The 18,808-nt window shown below is 42.3% G+C and overlaps 1 protein-coding gene and 1 pseudogene across 1 annotated transcript in view; both read left to right on the top strand.

The window, feature by feature from the left end:
* The window catches only part of PLEKHG7 (pleckstrin homology and RhoGEF domain containing G7), a 62,020-nt gene that overhangs the window by 31,669 nt on the left and 11,543 nt on the right, over positions 1-18,808 (top strand). Inside the window, 13 exon segments of the mRNA XM_041737982.1 lie at positions 2,690-2,788; positions 4,025-4,137; positions 9,374-9,414; positions 9,417-9,472; positions 14,885-14,918; positions 14,921-14,975; positions 14,977-15,041; positions 16,803-16,824; positions 16,826-16,863; positions 16,866-16,920; positions 17,656-17,686; positions 17,688-17,751; positions 18,106-18,168. Of these exon segments, the coding sequence (XP_041593916.1) occupies positions 2,690-2,788; positions 4,025-4,137; positions 9,374-9,414; positions 9,417-9,472; positions 14,885-14,918; positions 14,921-14,975; positions 14,977-15,041; positions 16,803-16,824; positions 16,826-16,863; positions 16,866-16,920; positions 17,656-17,686; positions 17,688-17,751; positions 18,106-18,168 (736 nt within the window).
* LOC121481744 lies at positions 3,038-3,135 on the top strand (annotated as a pseudogene).

The raw sequence follows: 18,808 nt of genomic DNA, 5'->3' as shown, positions 1-18,808 counted from the left end.
CTCCTTTGCCCAAATAAGCAGCCTAAGAATTTTTTAATTCCACTGCAAAGTGCATAATCTTTTCAAACTAGCATTTTCTGTTTTTTTTTAATGCCAATTTGAGTTTATTTATTTTCAAATGTCCCAGTGTATTTAGAGTATATGTATCTCCCTTTGCACAGTCAATACAAGTTCCCCAAGTTACTTATATTTTGTAAGTCAAGTAGTAAAATAAGTATACCAAAGGATTCAACATCTCTTTAAGTGGCAAAATTTTCTATAATGGAAAAAAATATAATAGCAAAAATACTATTTCTTCTAAATGTTCCCGATTTATCTGTAGCAATGACTTCTGTTTCTTACTTTTATGTTTTTTAAATACTTGGATATTGCCAGATTTCCAGACAACCAATACTCCAGGCATACCTCAGGGATATTGTGGGTGCAGTTTCAGACCATCGCAATAATGTGAATATTGCAATAAAGCAAGTCAAATGAATTTTTTGCTTTCCCAGTTACATATAGAAGTTGCATTTACACTATGGTATAGTCAGTCTTTCCAGTATGCAATAGTATGTCTAAAAAATGATGGTCGTACCTTAATTTAAAAATACTTAATTGCTGAAAAATGTTAGCCACCATCTGAACTTTCAGTATGTCAAAATCCTGGGGTGCCTGGGTGGCTCAGTGGTTGAGCATCTGCCTTTGGCTCAGACCATGGTCCTGAGGTCCTGGGATCCAGTCCCACGTCGGGCTCCCTGCATGGAGCCTACTTCTTCCTCTGCCTGTGTCTCTGCCTCTGTCTCTCTCTGTGTGTGTCTCTCATGAAAAAATAAATGAAATCCTAAAAAAATAAAAAATAAAAAAGAATCCTGTTGCTGGCAGTGGGTCTTGCCTCAGGGTGGATGGCTGCTGACTGACCAGGATGGTGGTTGCTCAAGGCTGAAGTGGCTGTGGCAATTTCTTAAAATAAGGCAAAAATGAAGTTTGTCATATCAGTTGACTCTTCCTTTCACTTGAGCACGTAGAAGTCATTGTAAGATTATTCACAGGCCTCATTTCACTATTGTTCTGTCTCAAGGAATAGGGAGGCCTGAAAGCTAAGGAGAGAGATGGGAAACAGCTGGTTAGTGGAGCAGTCAGGACACACACACAATGCTTATCAGTTAAGTTCACCATTTTGTGTGGGTGTGGTTTGTGGAACCAGAAAACAATTACAATAGTAACATCAAAAATGATTGATCATGATCACCATAACCAATAAATAATAATGAAAACATTTGAAGTATGAGAATTATGAAAATGTGACACAGACATGAAGTGAGTCAATGCTTGGAAAACACACCAAAAGACCTGCCCCATGCAGGGTTGCCACAAACCTTCAATTTGTAAAAACTGGTATACCTATGAAGTGCAAGACTATGAGGTGTGTCTGTACATGGGATGTGAGGAAGCTCTAAGTCAGTGGTGCTCAAAATGGGGTCCCTAGACCAGCAGCATCAGTCACTTGGTAACTTGCTAAAAATGCATATTCTCAGGGTGTCTGGGTAGCTCAGTCAGTTAAGAATCCAACTCTTGATTTCAATTCCAGTCTTGATCATGGGTTGAATTCAAGCCTTTCATTGGGCTCCACGTTGGGCAGGGGGCCTACTTAAAAATATATATATTCTCAGACCCCATCAGAGACCTACAAATCAGAAATTTTGGGAGTTGGCACTAATCTCTGGTTTAACAAGGTTTCTAGGTGGTTCTGATGCAAGTTCTAGAAACATTCACTGCATTAATACATGGAAATGGAAACTAGAGAAGATTGGTGGTCTAGAGTTCTTTTTTTAGCACCTAAATTCCTTGAAATAATTGGTTCTTTTGAATACTTCATCATATTTATACAAAGTAGTCCTGTTTCCATAAGTTGATCTTGGGTGGCTGGGTGGCTCAGTCAGTTAAGCATCTGCCTTCTGCTCAGGTCATGATCCCAGGGTCCTGGGATTGAGCCTCACATCAGGCTCCTTGCTCAGTGGGGAATCTGCTTCTCTCTCAACCCTCTGTTCATGCTCTCTCTCAGTATCTCTCTCTCTCTCTCTCTCTCTCAAATAAATAAAATCTATAAAAAGAAAGAATTATTAACAAGTTGATCTCTAGTTTATAGAATGAGGGCAGGTTATCTGTGAGAATTATAATTCCTTCTTGACTTGCTCTTCTTTTCCTACTATATGAAAGCATCAGATCAAGTAATAATAACATAAAGACTGCCTTAATGTTTCATCAATATTTAATGGCTTTATCCAAATCTAAACATCTTCCCAGTTATCAGATATTAACTCATTCGTCCTCTATTTTTAATTTCCTGAATGTACAGGATATTTGGGTCTTTTCCAGAGGAAGGAATAAATGAGAACTCAATTTGAATGCTGTTTTCGTCTCAAGTTAATGCAAGAAGAGAAACTTTGAGATTTCTTTGGCTGCTGAACAGATTCAGTGTTCAACAGGAATTGTGACCAACAGCAACTTTGAACAGAACAGCTCATTTCCCATATGTCCTATGGGGCTTAAATGTCATCTTTTGTATTTAGTAAAATTCTTAAACCTTGAAAATACTGATTTCTACATTGTTTTGTAAAGTTATACTCAGGAGCCTTATGTTTAATGTTCTCTCAAAGGGCAAGTTTCAAAATTGGAAAATAGAAAGTAATATGCATTTTTCTTAAAGATCTTCATGAATACATTAAAATATCTACCAACTCATGAATATCTCCTGGATGTGGATTTATGGAGACTTTTAGCAAACCTACAGGAGTAAGTCAGGTGAGTCATAGTGGGAAGATTCCAGTAACTATGTTTTAAAATTCACCAGAGAATCATAAAAAATGTATGCTCATTCTATTCCTGTGGCTTATATTCTATATTCCGTCCCCATATAACCTCATGATCAGGAGTTTGGGTTAATAAGCAGGAAATCTAAATGTCTGTTGACGTCTTTCCAATAGATTGCAGATACTAGTGGGGGTTTGGTAACATTTTTCACCTTGCCATGGCCATTTAAAAAAGTAAACATAGCGCTTGCTTCATTAGCACAAAACTAGAGCCATACAGAGAAGATTAACAAGGCCCCTGCACAACAATGACACACAAATTTGTGAAACGTTCCATATTTGTTTCTAGAATACACACTCTGGAACATCTTCTTTTTTTTTTTTTTTTTTTTAATTTTTTTATTTATTTATGATAGTCACAGAGAGAGAGAGAGAGGCAGAGACACAGGCGGAGGGAGAAGCAGGCTCCATGCACCGGGAGCCTGATGTGGGATTCGATCCCGGGTCTCCAGGATCGCGCCCTGGGCCAAAGGCAGGCGCCAAACCACTGCGCCACCCAGGGATCCCTGGAACATCTTCTATAATATACTCAGGAACCCATCATGTTCACTGCTGTATCCAGGAGACCTAAAACAGTGCCTGGTATCTGGGAGGACTTACTAAATAACATAAAGACTCCTAACTCTGGGAGATGAACTAGGGGTGGTGGAAGGGGAGGAGGGGTGAATGGGTGACGGGCACTGAGGGGGGCACTTGACGGAATGAGCACTGGGTGTTATTCTGTATGTTGGCAAATTGAACACCAATAAAAAATAAATTTATTATAAAAAATAATAAATAAATAAATAAATAAATAAATAAATAAATAAATAAAGCTGAATATAGAATTTCCTCAATAAATAATGCTGAATACAAAAAAAGAGTTACACATTCTTAAGATCTCCATCATCTTCATAAATATTTATTTTCAAATAAATGTCCTTTTCTCACATATATTATAAATAAATAATATCTTTCCTCTAAAAAGGAGATACCAACAAGAATCTAGTTATAAGAAACACTTATAAGAAAATATATATTGGAGAGTGGAGAAAAGGAAGTCTTTGGATTTTGCCAGGTGATAAATTCGAAATGGAAAACATTTATAAGAGTGATATTCGAAGCTCATCAATTTTTTATTCCTTACCCCTGAAAGTGTGCCTACTTCTTGTTTTCTTTATCCCTGGCCCTAGACAAGCTTTGGTTTTGTGAACAGTCTTTTTGGCATCATCAAGGACTATGCCAAGCCTTCAGAGACCTCATTCCCATTGCATTTCATTTCTGTGCTCACGAAGGTGAAATCCTTGTGGGACGTCCCAGCTCCAGGCGATAAATTGACCCCCATCCTGGGAGGGTTGTTCACAGCTGCTTGATTTGAACTACTGCTTGATTTGTGCTACTATGCCTGAGAAAGTTCCACGCGCACCCTCCCACAAAGGAGACATCCTTTCCTCTGCCAGTCAACATTTTCAAAACTAACTTGCAGCTTCTGTTTGCCTCTGTCACCTCTCCTGTGTGGGTTTTATTAAAAAAAAATTCTGCATGCATGGAAACACCATTTCCAAGTCTGTTTTTTAAATTACTTCAACTTAAAGCAATATTCATGGCAACAGTTTGTGTAGGCTAATTACATGGTTCAGTTATTCTTCTAACAAAGTGCCAGGCTCGCAGAAAGGAACAAAATAAACCTTCACATCTGTGAACACCCTTAATAAGACTTCTGTATGGAAGGAGAAGAGAAAAAAGACCTGTACCTCTGGTATGATAAATGCTATTTATTTCCTGAATAAATATTGACCTCCACCCCCATTTTTTTTTTTTTACTTTGACCTTTTTAATCCAGTCCCATCCTCAGGGAGCAAGATTTAAATTTTTATAGGCCATTCAAAAAAACCATAGATGGATTGATATTTATTGAGCACTTACTAAGTGCTCAGGTGTGGGGCTGAGACCCTGTACATGCTAATCTGCAAAATTAGACACACTCCCTGCTTTGGGAGAGTTATCAGTCGTGGGGGAGAAATCGATCCAATAATGACGTTATGATATAATCAAATTGAGATAAATACTGGGGAGAAAAGAACAGAGATATTATGAAGAAAGCTTCCAGGCTGGGGCAGATGGTGAGGTAGTGACATAGGAAATCTTTGGGAGGCAATGATGCTCGAGGTAAGAGACGAAGGAGTATTTAATAAGGTGAAACAAGCATGAAATTAAGTGAAAGTAAGGAGATCCTTAGTAAAACTTTGTTTTTTTTGTTTTTTTTTAATTAATTTTTATTGGTGTTCAATTTACCAACATACAGAAAAACACCCAGTGCTCATCCTGTCAAGTGTCCACCTCAGGGCCCGTCACCCATTCCCCTCCAACACCCACCCTCCTCCCCTTCCACCACCCCTAGTTCGTTTCCCAGAGTTAGGAGTCTTTATGTTCTGTCTCCCTTCCTGATATTTCCCAACATTTCTTCTCCCTTCCTTTATATTCCCTTTCACTATTATTTATATTCCCCAAATGAATGAGAACATACACTGTTTGTCCTTCTCCGATTGACTTATTTCACTCAGCATAATACCCTCCAGTTCCATCCACGTTGAAGCAAATGGTGGGTATTTGTCGTTTCTAATTGCTGAGTAATATTCCATCGTATACATAAACCACATCTTCTTTATCCATTCATCTTTCGATGAACACCGAGGCTCCTTCCACAGTTTGGCTATTGTGGCCATTGCTGCTAGAAACATCAGGGTGCAGGTGTCCCTGCGTTTCATTGCATCTGAATCTTTGGGGTAAATCCCCAACAGCGCAATTGCTGGGTCGTAGGGCAGGTCTATTTTTAACTCTTTGAGGAACCTCCACACAGTTTTCCAGAGTGGCTGCACCAGTTCACATTCCCACCAACAGTGTAAGAGGGTTCCCTTTTCTCCGCATCCTCTCCAACATTTGTGGTTTCCTGCCTTGTTAATTTTCCCCATTCTGACTGGTGTGAGGTGGTATCTCATTGTGGTTTTGATTTGTATTTCCCTGATGGCAAGTGATGCAGAGCATTTTCTCATGTGCATGTTGGCCATGTCCATGTCTTCCTCTGTGAGATTTCTCTTCATGTCTTTTGCCCATTTCATGATTGGATTGTTTGTTTCTTTGGTGTTGAGTTTAAGAAGTTCTTTATAGATCTTGGAAACTAGCCCTTTATCTGATATGTCATTTGCAAATCTCTTCTCCCATTCTGTAGGTTGTCTTTTAGTTTTGTTGACTGTATCCTTTGCTGTGCAAAAGCTTCTTATCTTGATGAAGTCCCAATAGTTCATTTTTGCTTTTGTTTCTTTTGCCTTTGTGGATGTATCTTGCAAGAAATTACTGTGGCCAAGTTCAAAAAGGATGTTGCCTGTGTTCTCCTCTAGGATTTTGATGGAATCTTGTCTCACATTTAGATCTCTCATCCATTTTGAGTTTATCTTTGTGTATGGTGAAAGAGAGTGGTCCAGTTTCATTCTTCTGCATGTGGATGTCCAATTTTCCCAGCACCATTTATTGAAGAGACTGTCTTTCTTCCAATGGATAGTCTTTCCTCCTTTATCGAATATTAGATGACCGTACATTTCAGGGTCCACTTCTGGGTTCTCTATTCTGTTCCATTGATCTATGTGTCTGTTTTTGTGCCAGTACCACACTGTCTTGATGACCACAGCTTTGTAGTACAACCTGAAATCTGGCATTGTGATGCCCCCAGATATGGTTTTCTTTTTTAAAATTCCCCTGGCTATTCGGGGTCTTTTCTGATTCCACACAAATCTTAAAATAATTTGTTCTAACTCTCTGAAGAAAGTCCATGGTATTTTGATAGGGATTGCATTAAACGTATAAATTGCCCTAGGTAACATTGACATTTTTACAATATTAATTCTGCCAATCCATGAGCATGGAATATTTTTCCATCTCTTTCTTAGTAAAACTTTGAAAACAGATTTGACTAAGAAGTGCTCTGAAAAACAAGAGAAAGAACATAGTGTTGGGAATTAGATAAAAATCTCAGGATTTCTCAATCCTTCAGAATATATTTAAATTTAGTTTTTAGTAAATAGTCTGGAGAAACATCAACTTCTCATCACAACACATAAGTTGTATTCGTCTGCTCAGGCTGCTATAACAAAATATCGCAGACTGGGCAGCTTTTAAACAACATAAATGAATTTCTCATAGTTATAGAAGGTGGAAATCCAAGATTACGGTGCCAGCATGGTCAGGTGGAGGTCCTCTTCTGGTTCACAGATTTCCCATTGTATCCTCACATGACAGAAGGAGCTAGAGAGCTCCCTGGAGCATCTTTTATCAGAGTGCTGATCCCATTCACAAGGGCTCCACCCTCATGACCTAATCTCCCAAGGCCCCCCCTCCTAACACTGTCACATTAGGGATTTGTATTTAACATATGAATTTGAGGGGACACAGATATTTAGGCCATGGCATTAAAGCCCTTATGGCCTGCTAAGCATGGGGCATTAATAGGCTCTCTCCTAAAAGTCTATAGTAAAACCCACATGTGAATGCTTCATATTGTATTACAAATGCGCAAAGATGGGTTGTAAAAGCTTTTCCCAAATTTAAATCGTCCTGTATCAATCAAGTTAAATTCATTTTTGTGCCACATTAACAACCTCCAAATCTCAGTGGCTAGGGGTCCTCGCTCTGGGACCCATGCGGAGGGAACAGCCACCATCTGGAGTATTATCTGTGTTCATGGCAAAGACATAAGAGAGGAGGGCAGAGCACTCACTGACTCATCAAGTTTCTGCCTGAAGCAACCCATGACATGGCTGTTCACAGGGCAAAGGTCAAAGAGAGTCACACGGCCAAGCTGCCCCTCAATGGAGTCGGTACCTATACTCCTCCCGGGCAAAGGGAACTGGTGAAGAGTAATACCCTGGTGCCTCACAAGAAGCCCACTGGGGGCAGACTGGGGCATTTATTATTCACAGGTGAGTCATCTGTGCGAGTCACTGAGAAGAAGGAGGTGTGGAGAGGTCAGATCATCTGACCCAGGTCACAGAGCTTGTGGAACTGGATTTCTAAAACTAACTCTTCATGGTCTTAACAATTGCCTCTTGGTAATGGCATCTGTCAAGGCTCTCAGTGCCCTCTGAGAAGTCCTGCTCTCTATTTCCAAGTCTTTCCTGCCCCCATATCAAAGCCCCCGACATGAAAATAAACTCGCATCATCATCTTTCAAATTACTTCTTGCTGGGGCACCCGGGTGGCTCAATCGGTTGAGCGTCTGCCTTCATCTCAGGTCATGATCCCAGGGTTCTGGAATCAAGCCCCACATCAGGCTCCCTTCTCAGCGGGGAGCCTACTTCTCTCTCTCCCTCTGCCTGCTGCTCCCCCTACTTGTGCTCTCTCTCTCTCTGTCAAATAAATAAAATCTTTAAAAAAAAAAAATCACTTCTTGCTGAAGCTGAAACGTAACCTTTCTCTCCAGAGTGTTTTGTCATCTGAGGTCCTGCCACAAAATATTTTGTGGGCTTCTGTTATCTCTGTCATTACTATTGTCACTTCCTTTAGTGGCCTTATAGGCTAGGTCTGCTTTCTCTACTCACCGTAGTGGTGATGTTACTAGGAAGCACACTTCCCTCCCTTCTCTCCCTCCATCACATTATGACACTGTTGGAAATCCCTGAATGGGACCCATGACTCATTATTTTAATCAATAAATCTATCAAGGAGCACATAGGACTAGCAATGTGGCAGGCACTATGGAATCCTGAAGAGAGCATCTGCCAGGAAGGAGGCAGACGCATTGGCCACGAGAGAAGGTAACTGTGATTCCAAAGAAACACTTCTCTGAGGGAGTGGCATGTTGGGTGGTGTTCTCCATTTGACCCTCATATATGTGAACATATACATCCGGATGGGCCATCTGCCCTCTGCTAAAATAAATGTGAGATAGCTTACAAGTGTGAAGTCATTGCAGCAGGTTTAAGACACGATGAAAGTTTTACAAGATAAAAGTAACAACATCTAACTCTTCATCAGATTTAACACGAGAACAATGCGGGGGGGTGGGGTGGCAAATTTAATGCTGTTATTTTTGGAAGCCAGCAGGAGAATCAAGTTTATGGATATTTTTGAGGACTAGCTGATGAAGAGGTAAATCACATACTATCCATGCCAGCTTAATACCCACCAACATGAGCACCAAAATCAAATGCAATGTTTGTGATCAGGAACCACGTGGGCTGTGGAGACCTCAACAAAGCATAAACAGAGGTAAAGGGTGAATTAAACTAAGCAGTCCAAAGTGAGATTTTCTTTAAGTATAGGAAGTGGGGGGGGGGGGCTTATTGAGGAGTTACCTGTTTGTTATGGGAATACCGTTTTGGTTAAAAAGTGTTTATCACAAAGACTGCCTGTTGTCCACAGTCACAGCTCCCTCTTGACAGTGGTGACTTTCTCATTTCCCGGCCCTAGCTAATGGTAAAGGTGAAGGGAGAAAGAATGTCTGTGCTCTCCTTGCTTCTAAATTTCCTTCTGTCCTGCTCTTTTTGCAGTAGCTCAGAGAGCCACCAGACCTATTGCCTCAATTACTCAGCCACATCTTTTATCTTGAGAGCCTGAGGCAAAGAGATGACTTTGGAATTTACTTCAAAGTCAAGTACCATTTCCTTTTATGTTTTCCCTAGGACTCTTTGGATGTAACAGGTTCTAAGAGTTATTACAGACCATGTAAAAGGGAAAGAAGAAAAATAAATGATCAATAATAACTTTTAATGACAAATCTGCTTTCCCTGTAAATAACTAGTCCACTGGACACTTAGGAATTGGCAGTGGTGCCCATCTGGAAACATTATATCATCTTTCCTAAAATTTGGGTAGGTAGGGCTTAAAAGTGCTCTTTGTTCTTTGGTTTGTTTGTAGAAGAATTCGGTACATTGTGTGGCTTTGTGACCAGACATTTGGCTTTTGTAGGATTTGGCCCCAGGAAAGTCCTATTGCACAGAAGCCCGGAGCACCACTTAGATTGCAGTTTATGGGAATGGTGACCCCTAGAGCACCTCACACCTCACGGGGCACAAAGTTAGTGTTGCCCAGGGAGCTGTACAACATGGCAGCCATGGGTCCTAAAGCAAGAAATTCCTGTAGGGGAACTTAAACATTTGCTAATAAGAATAACTGGAAAGATGGGAAGCCCAGGTGGCTCAGTGGTTTAGCACCGCCTTCAGTCCAGGGCATGATCCTGGAGACCCAGGATCGAGTCCCACGTCGGGCTCCCTGCGTGGAGCCTGCTTCTCCCTCTGCTTGTGTCTCTGCCTCTCTCTTTCTCTCTCTCTCTCTCTCTGTCTCTCATGAATAAATAAATAAAATCTTTAAAAACAACAACAACAAAATAACTGGAAAGAATTTTCCCTGACTTCCCTAGTTCCTTTGATCCTTTCAGTATCATGCTAGAGCCCTTCTGTATGATCCAGAGAACATGACCCAAGCCTTTCCAGAAAATAGCTCTTCCCTGCAGCTGTGAGAAGCCCCTGCCAGAGCACCATCTCAGAGGCATGGGAGGGAAGGTGGCCACGGGCCCGAAACACTTCGCTGTGAATCACTGCGCCTTTGCTGTGGTCCACGTGTGCCAGAAAGCCTGGGTGTGGCCTGGCCAAGATAAGAGAGATGATCTTTGGGAAGAGACTTGGCTCCATTTTTGTAGCTTCAGCCTTTCAGTGTTTAATTTGCTACTCAAACTAAAACCTCATTAGATTTCCAAACGTATAAATAATCCTGTGGCAAAAGTTTTCCCTGGAAGCTGATGGATTGGATTCCTGGCCAGGGCCCCAAACTGGCGAGAATCCAGGTCCATGTCTCTCCCTTCCAAGCTAGGGCAGAGATTAATTTAACCAAGCTCAGCCACTGCTTTCAAGTAACTGTGGAAAACCCCATATCAACTGGCTTACATTTATCTGTGAAATGTATATAGCACCTGAGATATTTAAGGAAAAGAACTAGGGAGGGCCATGTCATAGTGGTAACATACAATACTCTCACAACGCATAAGGCTTTACCTGGCACTCGCTCAAACATCTCTTAATCCTTAGCACAAAACTCTGAAGCTGATTACATTGTCTCCATATGTCCCTGAGGCTCAGAAAGATGATGTGACTCTATAAAGTCACATGGCCAGTAGATGGCAAAAAAGAACATGGATAAAGGTCTCCAGGAAAAAAAAAAAAATCCAATGCTTCTTACACCACAATTATTTCTTAGTCCTCAAGGCAATTTCCCATTTCTGGGGAGCTGTTACCATCATGAGACAAAGCTGAGGAATCAGGGGGAGGCTCTGGAGAAATGGGAGGTGCATCTGCCCTCCACAGCCCCACAGTACAGAACAAAAGGATCATCACTGATAGTTGATAATCATAGTATTAAAATATACAATAAATACAATAATTATACACATAGTGCTTATAACATGGAATAATTATAATACATAAGAAGAAGAAGAAGAAGTAATAATAATAAAGGTGAAAAGGTGACTCCTTCTTGAACTCTTGCTATGGCCAGGCACTGTGCTGCATGCTGGGCATGTACCATCTCTTTGTCTGTACAATTCCCCTGTGAGCACTGACATTATCCCCATTTTCCAGTTTAGACAAATGAGGCAACTTGTTGGGAATTAGGGTCACTCTGGGAAGAGGGCAGGAACGATTCACACACAGTCCTGTCTGAAGCAGACATGTGTTTTCCTTCTCTGCTTTGATCTACACAGCATGGTTAAAAATAATAATAATAATAATAATAAATTAAAAAAATTAAACAGCATGGTTGGAGAACTGAAATCTGTGTCATGCTATGGGCTCCCTGGAACTGGGAATGCACCTGGAAGCTGAATGCACTGGGATTTACCCTCTGTACCATGTGGGACTAAGCCTTATGGGTGTCTGTATGTGGTGGTGGTGGACACTGATGGGAGTTGAAGTCTCCTTGCTCTTTCTTAGACAGTTGAGATGAGACAGAGAAAGAGACTGGAAACTTGATGCAAGCTCTATCCATAGGCTTCAACTAAACAATGTCTAAGAGCTCTACCTGCTGTAGACTGTTCTGGGCATTCCTGTAGATGAGCTCAAGACCCCTCAGCAACCTGACAAGACAGGCACTCCTGTTACTCGAATTTCACAGTCGAGGCCTAGGGAGCTTATGTAAATTTCCAAAGATTCCACAAGCACAGGCTGCCTAGCCCAATGCTACATCCCCCTCAAGACAGATTGATGAGAAGAATGTTTTTGTCTGGGCCTCTGAATTCCTGTCACTGTTCCCCTAAACACACTCGATACTTATTATAAAACAAAAGCAGGCTCTATTGATCTAGACTCATCCATGAAAAGGCCTTTTATGTCCAATCTTTCTTGACAGAGATGTTCTTTTCTTCCCTAATGCACCAAAAAAAAAAAAAAAGAAAGAAAGAAAGAAAGCCAATAGGGAGATGAAAGAAAAATTTATGGCTACTTTCAGAATCATCAAATGTCTTTATTCTCTCTTCTGAGGGCTTTCAAAATTCTAAAAGCTTCCAATTATCCCTGCCTGGATCTTTGGCTAAATTGTTTACTACTGATGCTTCTTGCCCGACTGTTATCTGGGGGGTTCAGATGTTTTTACAGTCTCCCTGAATCCCAGTGGGTGCTGGCAGCCAGAGCTGTCCCCTGAGGTGTGGAAATCTGGGACAATGGCCCAGGACTGTGTTTTGAGGAAATCCGTTACTGGGGCTCCCAACCACCTCAGCTGGAATGCAGCTGCCAGTGAGTCAGCGTGGAAATCAGCCCCGAAGGCCACAGGTGAACCCCCCTCCCCCCCCACCACCACCACCACCAATGTCTTTTCTTTCCACTGGTTCCACCCCCAGCCTTTCTGCACCTGGAGTCTCTGCTTCCTTCTCTATCCCTTACAGCCTTGATGAGAATCACAGCCGTCTTTGACCTGGCTGAGAACTTGGAGATGATCTAGTACCTTCCACTATTTCCCAAAAGAGGAATCTGGGATACGGAGAAGGGAGGGTGATCCCTCAGCAAGCCTTGAAGCCTGGATCCTAGAGCACCATCCACCCCACACCCATGTGCTCACTTTCATGACCTGCCATCTGTATGTGGCAAAGTGGAAAAGACTGTGTCTGCCCAAATTCCTGTGAGGAATGAGCACTGAATGTTTTCAGAAGAAATAATTTCAATAAAGCTGCTAGTGTGGGTAGATGAGAACCCCACAGATATGGTCAAACTTTGAAAGACAGGTGCAAATTGCTAAGCATGAGGCTGGGCAAGAGAAGGGGTAAGTTCAGCGGTGAGAGAGAAAGAGCTCTCTTTTCAGAGAAGGAAATGGAACCAGAAAAATGGTGGGGGGCTGTGGGTTGTATATTTGACCCCTCCCCTCAACCCAAAATCTTTAGCAAAATAAATTTAAATAATAATTCATAATTCATAAAATGTTTTCCCTGAGTGGGTTTACAGTGGAAACCAACATAGGAAACTAACCAAAAGACTTAACTTGGCATTTGGCCCATGCTGTTCAAGAGAGAAGCAGTATGGGTACAAACAGAATCCCAGGGGCCAGAGAAAGCCATTGGAATCTTAGTGCCCCTCAGCAAGTACGTGAATATCTACAGAAGGGCTTCAGATGTCCCTGGGCCATTGAGCCAATTGTACCCCGATCTCCAAAGTGCGAAGGTTGACATCTGGGCAGAAAGATGGGCGCAGCTATCTTTGGGGAGGCAGGAGGAGCCTCTACAGTATGCCTTGGGCCCTCCAGAGGCTGGCCCTGAAATGCCAGGGTCATGAGACAAAGGACTTAATTGGAAAATGGAAAACAGGCAATAGCCTGGGGCAGGAAAAACATTTAGTTAAGGGTAGGACCCTTTTACAGCTCAACACAGGCGTGAGTGGGTGGGAGAAGGGAAGAAGAGAACACATGTCCTTGATGGCACCTAGGTGCATAGTAGCCAGAAATTTGGCTCCATGCATCATGTGTCACCAAAAAGCCAGGGCCCCTCCGTTCAAGACAGTGTCACGTTCAAACAAACAGTCCAGCAGATGAAACGAATGGAAGAGCTATTCTCATGTTTGCTTGTGTTTCTCAAATACCTTTTATGGAAATCCAGTGCATGAGCCATAGCAGTACTCACTAAGAGTACTGTCTCTCTGTCTCCCCAGTGCTCACACGCCCTGCAACTACCTCTTGATCCAAGCTCTCTCTATTGAAAATTGTCTTTGTCTTTGCCTCTCCCCTCTCCTTGCTGCTCTGTATCAGGTAGATCAATTTAACCTCTTGGACTTGTGTTTTCCTTTTCCCTTTCTTACCCTGATTCTCAGCAACAAAAGAAACTCAAGGAACTGTCCCAACTAACAAAATCCCTTCCTTTCCCATCTACCCTCCAGTGTTCATTCTCAGTTCTCCTAACTATGCATCACAATGAGCATGGGAGCAGAGCTGGTGAAACTAGAAGTCTCCCCCAACGGCCACGGAGAGGGAAGAAGCCAATGGGTGAGACTAAAGTCTTAAATGAAAGGGTAAACAAAGCTGGAGCACGTATATTGATACATCTTATCACTGTCCCTGACCCGAACATACATACTCTAGGACATTTAACAGATTTCAAGTATTTCCCGTGTATCAAAATCTTGATACATTTCCCTGCTTGGTGGAGTGCTGATGGTGGCTGCCTTCACCATCATTACTGGGAAGGCAAGACATCTGAACAAGGATTCTTTCATTTCTTTCATTGGCAAATGACAATGTCAGTCCCACAATCATACTTTTTTTTTTCTTCCCACAATAACACTTAACCACTTTTAAGGACCCCATTTTCAACCTTGAATTTGGCACCTATAGATAGATGCTTGCTAATGACAGTTTAAGATGGAATTTTCAAAACCAAAGTCTAGGCCACAGGCTTATAAACTTGCCCACCAAGCTCACAGGTATATCATGTCATTACTGAATAAAGTCCCTAAGAGTTTCTTGCGTCCAGGCTTCTCGGTGCCTTGATAGGAGAAGTGATATTCTGATATATCTGCTTTTGTCTTCTGCAGCGGTGAGAGCAAAAAGAACAGTGCAGCCAGCTTCACTGGCTGAGCTGCTGGTGGCTGCACTGCACAGGCTGATGTGGTACCCTCTGTTATTGCAGTAGAAACTCTACAGAGAAAATCGTGATCGATGCCATCAAGGAAAAGGTGGAGAAATCCATCAGTAAGTCCTTGAGACAGGTGCCCCAGAGCTCCCGAGTGAGCTTACTCAAAGAGATAGAGGGCTCTGTGGCTGCTGGGAACCAGGAGCGCTTCCATCCTAGAAGCTAATTCCATTAACTTGAGGTCATGGCTCTTGGAAACATGGATTTGAGTCTGAGCGCATCGTATGCTCAGACACACAAAACAGTGGGCTCCAGGCACACCCTGGCAGCCTCTATGAGAACACCAAGCTTGTGGAGAATGTGAGTCTGTCTCCAAGGCCTTCAGAAGTGAGTTCAGGCAGGAAAAGACCTATTTCCCAGATGACTGAAGGCGCTTTGTTTTTAACATCCATACTGAACCCACACACAAAGTAAATGTGGGTAAACACCACAGGGAGCCTCTCTGGAGGATAAATTACATTCATTATATATATATATATTTCTTTTTTTTTTTTAAGGTCACTGAACTCCAGGGCCAATAACATTATGCTAATTGCAGTCTCAAGAACTAAAATTTGAGAATAGGAACTAAGCAAGCCCAACGATACTTAAGTTAATTTGTGGATCTTTGTATAATTAAATTCAAATAAAGAAATCCATGGCACATGCCCGTAAACCAAGATTTCCTGGGAAGCATCCAAAAGGAACAACTCAAATTGACAATTATCAGCTCTACAGAAACAAAAAGTTTTTTTACAAGTTCTGAAGTAAAATAGCCATTTAACTGGGAGCTTCTTTTCTTTTTAAATTTTTTCGTTCAAATTCTAAAATGACCCAAGGAACTAGAATTGAGCTTCTTGATGAACAAGACAAAAACTCAGTTAAAGACAGATTTTAAAAAAAACTTTTGAAGTCATTTTGGAGATTATTACCATTTTGATAGGTTAGTGAGGAAGACAACAGCCTCTCTTCTGGAGATTTCTCAATAAAATATGGGTCCTTGTCATTGAGGGAAGAGATTCCTGTGAGCTTCCTGTAAGTCTATGACTTTAAAGATGACAAATTCTCTAGAATTCCACCACCCACCATGTGATTCTATGGATCTATGATTTTTTTTCATTTTTCCAAAAATTATTTCAAAACTTCAATAGTAATATGTTTTTTACTTTTTTAAAAAGATTTTATTTATTTATTTGAGAGAGAGAGTGAGTAAGAGAGAGCAGGGTCAGGGGCAGAGGGAAAAGCAGACTCCCCGCTGAGCAGGGAGCCCAGTGTGGGGCTCCATCTCAGGACCCTGGGATCATAACCTGAGCCGAAGACAGGTGCTTAACCGACTGAGCCACTCAGGTGCCCATAGTATGTTATTTTAAAATGTTGGAAAATTAATACAAATCCTCAGAAGGTAAAATGAGTTCTTCTCAAAAAACAATAATTATCCTTATCATGAAGTGGATGTAGGTTTTATAATTAATACAAGAAAGATATGTTTGTCCTTGTTCATCTGATTCTGTCCCTTCTAATTAAAGGCTATATGGTTTAGGGAATAAGATAAAGCTACCAAGGGCTTTATTCATATTATTGAAATAAAAATGCACAATACATTGCCAACTTGCTGAATTACAATAGTTAAGCTTCGTTTTTCTCTGCAAGCGGCTGATTTCAAATTAGTGAGTTTTTCGAAGACATTTAAACAGCAAGCAATATGTTAAATGAACCTAAGATACGGTTTGTCTCCAGGGGCAGTCAGCTTCTCTAAATGATTACTATAGATCTTGGTTAAATTTTGTGCTGTAATGTCACATGCATTTAAGACTATATTGATTGTGTCTTGTTTTTTTCAGGGGATCTTGAAGGAAAGGTGAAGGCTTGACAATTTCCGAAAATGTCGACCTCTACAGGAGATTAAGGGTGGCCTCCCCTTTGGGATAGAGATAAAAGATTTTTTGGGATGCCTGGGTGGCAGGCCATGATCCTGGAGTCCTGGGATCAAGTCCCACATCCAGGTCCTCACATGGAGTCTGCTTCTCCCTCTGCCTGTGTCTCTGCTTCTCCGTGTCTCTCATGAATAAATAAAATCTTTTTTTTTTTTTTTAAGAAAAAGCACTTTTCATTCCAGAGGTACAAAAAAGATCAATTAAGACTTGTGTCCTTGGGATCCCTGGGTGGCGCAGCGGTTTGGCGCCTGTCTTTGGCCCAGGGCGCGATCCTGGAGACCCGGGATCGAATCCCACGTCGGGCTCCCGGTGCATGGAGTCTGCTTCTCCCTCTCCCTCTGCCTGTGTCTCTGTTTCCCTCTCTCTGTGTCTCTCATGAATAAATAAATAAAATCTTTAAAAAAAAAAAAAAAAAAAAAAGACTTGTGTCCTTTTCTAGAAGTTTGTCATTTAAGTAGAAATTAATACACGAGTCTTAGAAAGTCCCCAGTTGTCCACTGGAATAAGAAATCAAGTTTTATGAACAAGAAGTGAAGCTTTCATCCATGTGACCTTGTATGAGGGAAGCTGACATTACCAGCCATTCTCAGGGTGGCCCTTCTGAGCAGTTTCCATTCTGTCCCATTTTCATGTCCACCTTCCAGCATTTCTGAGCATCGCCCCCCTTCTAGCTATCTAGAATGCATTGCCCCAGCTCCTGGAATATATTCTCCTTCGATGACCAACAATCTCTCTCTGCTGTTCTCCCTTGTTTAACAAGTGCCTGAAACATTTTTAAGGAACACATGTGTGGCAGAAAACATCGTGTCACCAACCAAGAGACACTTTCTCTCCACAGGAAAATTAACTCCTGCAGGTAAACCACTGCTTCCTTTACCAACTCAACATCCTTGCTTGCTACCTTGTACCTTGTCCAGTCATTGTGAACCGAAGCATGGGAGGAATTGTATCTGCCTCCCTATGGCCAAGGCCATGGAAGCTGCGGAGCAGGGCCTCCTGGGGACTCTCACACCACTCTGGTATGATCAACGACTCCACATTGTGAAGGCCACAGGTTCTCCACTTTCTCTCTGTGCAATGAGATAGCCATGTCTATCTCATAGGTTGTTGATCAAATGAAATAATAGACAAAAAGAGCTTGGCTGGTGGTCTGGAACATGGCAAACACTGGGCGGCATCTGCTGCCATCTTGGTTTTACTCCCCCGGTAGGCAGGGCAACCATCCTGTCAGTGCTGGTCGGGCCCCGTTATGTTGTGCTACAGGTTGTGCTAGGTAAGTACCCTTGGAGGACAGGAAGCACTGCACACCCCTGTCCCTGAGGTGGGGAAGCTCTGCCGCAGCGAGCAGACCTGCAGTGCAAGTTCAGAAAGGTGAAGAGTCTGTGAAGCTGGTGTACCTGACTGAGCAAGGCTGCATGTGGTCCATGGGGCTGCAGGCAGGCCTGAGGCCTTAGGAAGGCTGGAAGTCCCTGGAAGGATAGGTGGGATGACATCTCAGATAAAGAACAAAGCTGGAGGAAAGGATTGGAGGCAGAGAAGCCCCTGAGGATGTAGGTCCTGGCAGCTGGTGGTGTGGAGGCTGAGCCCCAGAGGCCGACTGCCAGCCTCACCTCCTGGCTGTGCCCGTTCTGCCTCTGTGACCCTCGGCCCCTTCCAGAAATCCTGCCGCCCTGGGCTCCCCTCCCTCTGTTGTGAGGATTCAATGAGCTAACGGATGGAGAGGTACTGGAAAGCATGGCTGGCACTGAGTCAGCATTCAATTAATGCCATCATGATCAGAAAGGGCTGCCAGACTGAAATAAGACTTGCAGTCATTCATTTACTCACTTCTGCACGAACTCCTCGACTGGCCCCCTGCTGCGTGTGAAGCCTTGTGGGACACGGGGTTGCCTATTTCCAGTATTTCGTCCAGG

The sequence above is a fragment of the Vulpes lagopus genome, chromosome 23 (genome assembly GCF_018345385.1).
Source record: "Vulpes lagopus strain Blue_001 chromosome 23, ASM1834538v1, whole genome shotgun sequence".
Lineage (NCBI taxonomy): Eukaryota > Metazoa > Chordata > Mammalia > Carnivora > Canidae > Vulpes > Vulpes lagopus.
Note: the sequence above shows the minus strand (reverse complement) of the source record. Positions and strands in the feature narration are given on the sequence as shown.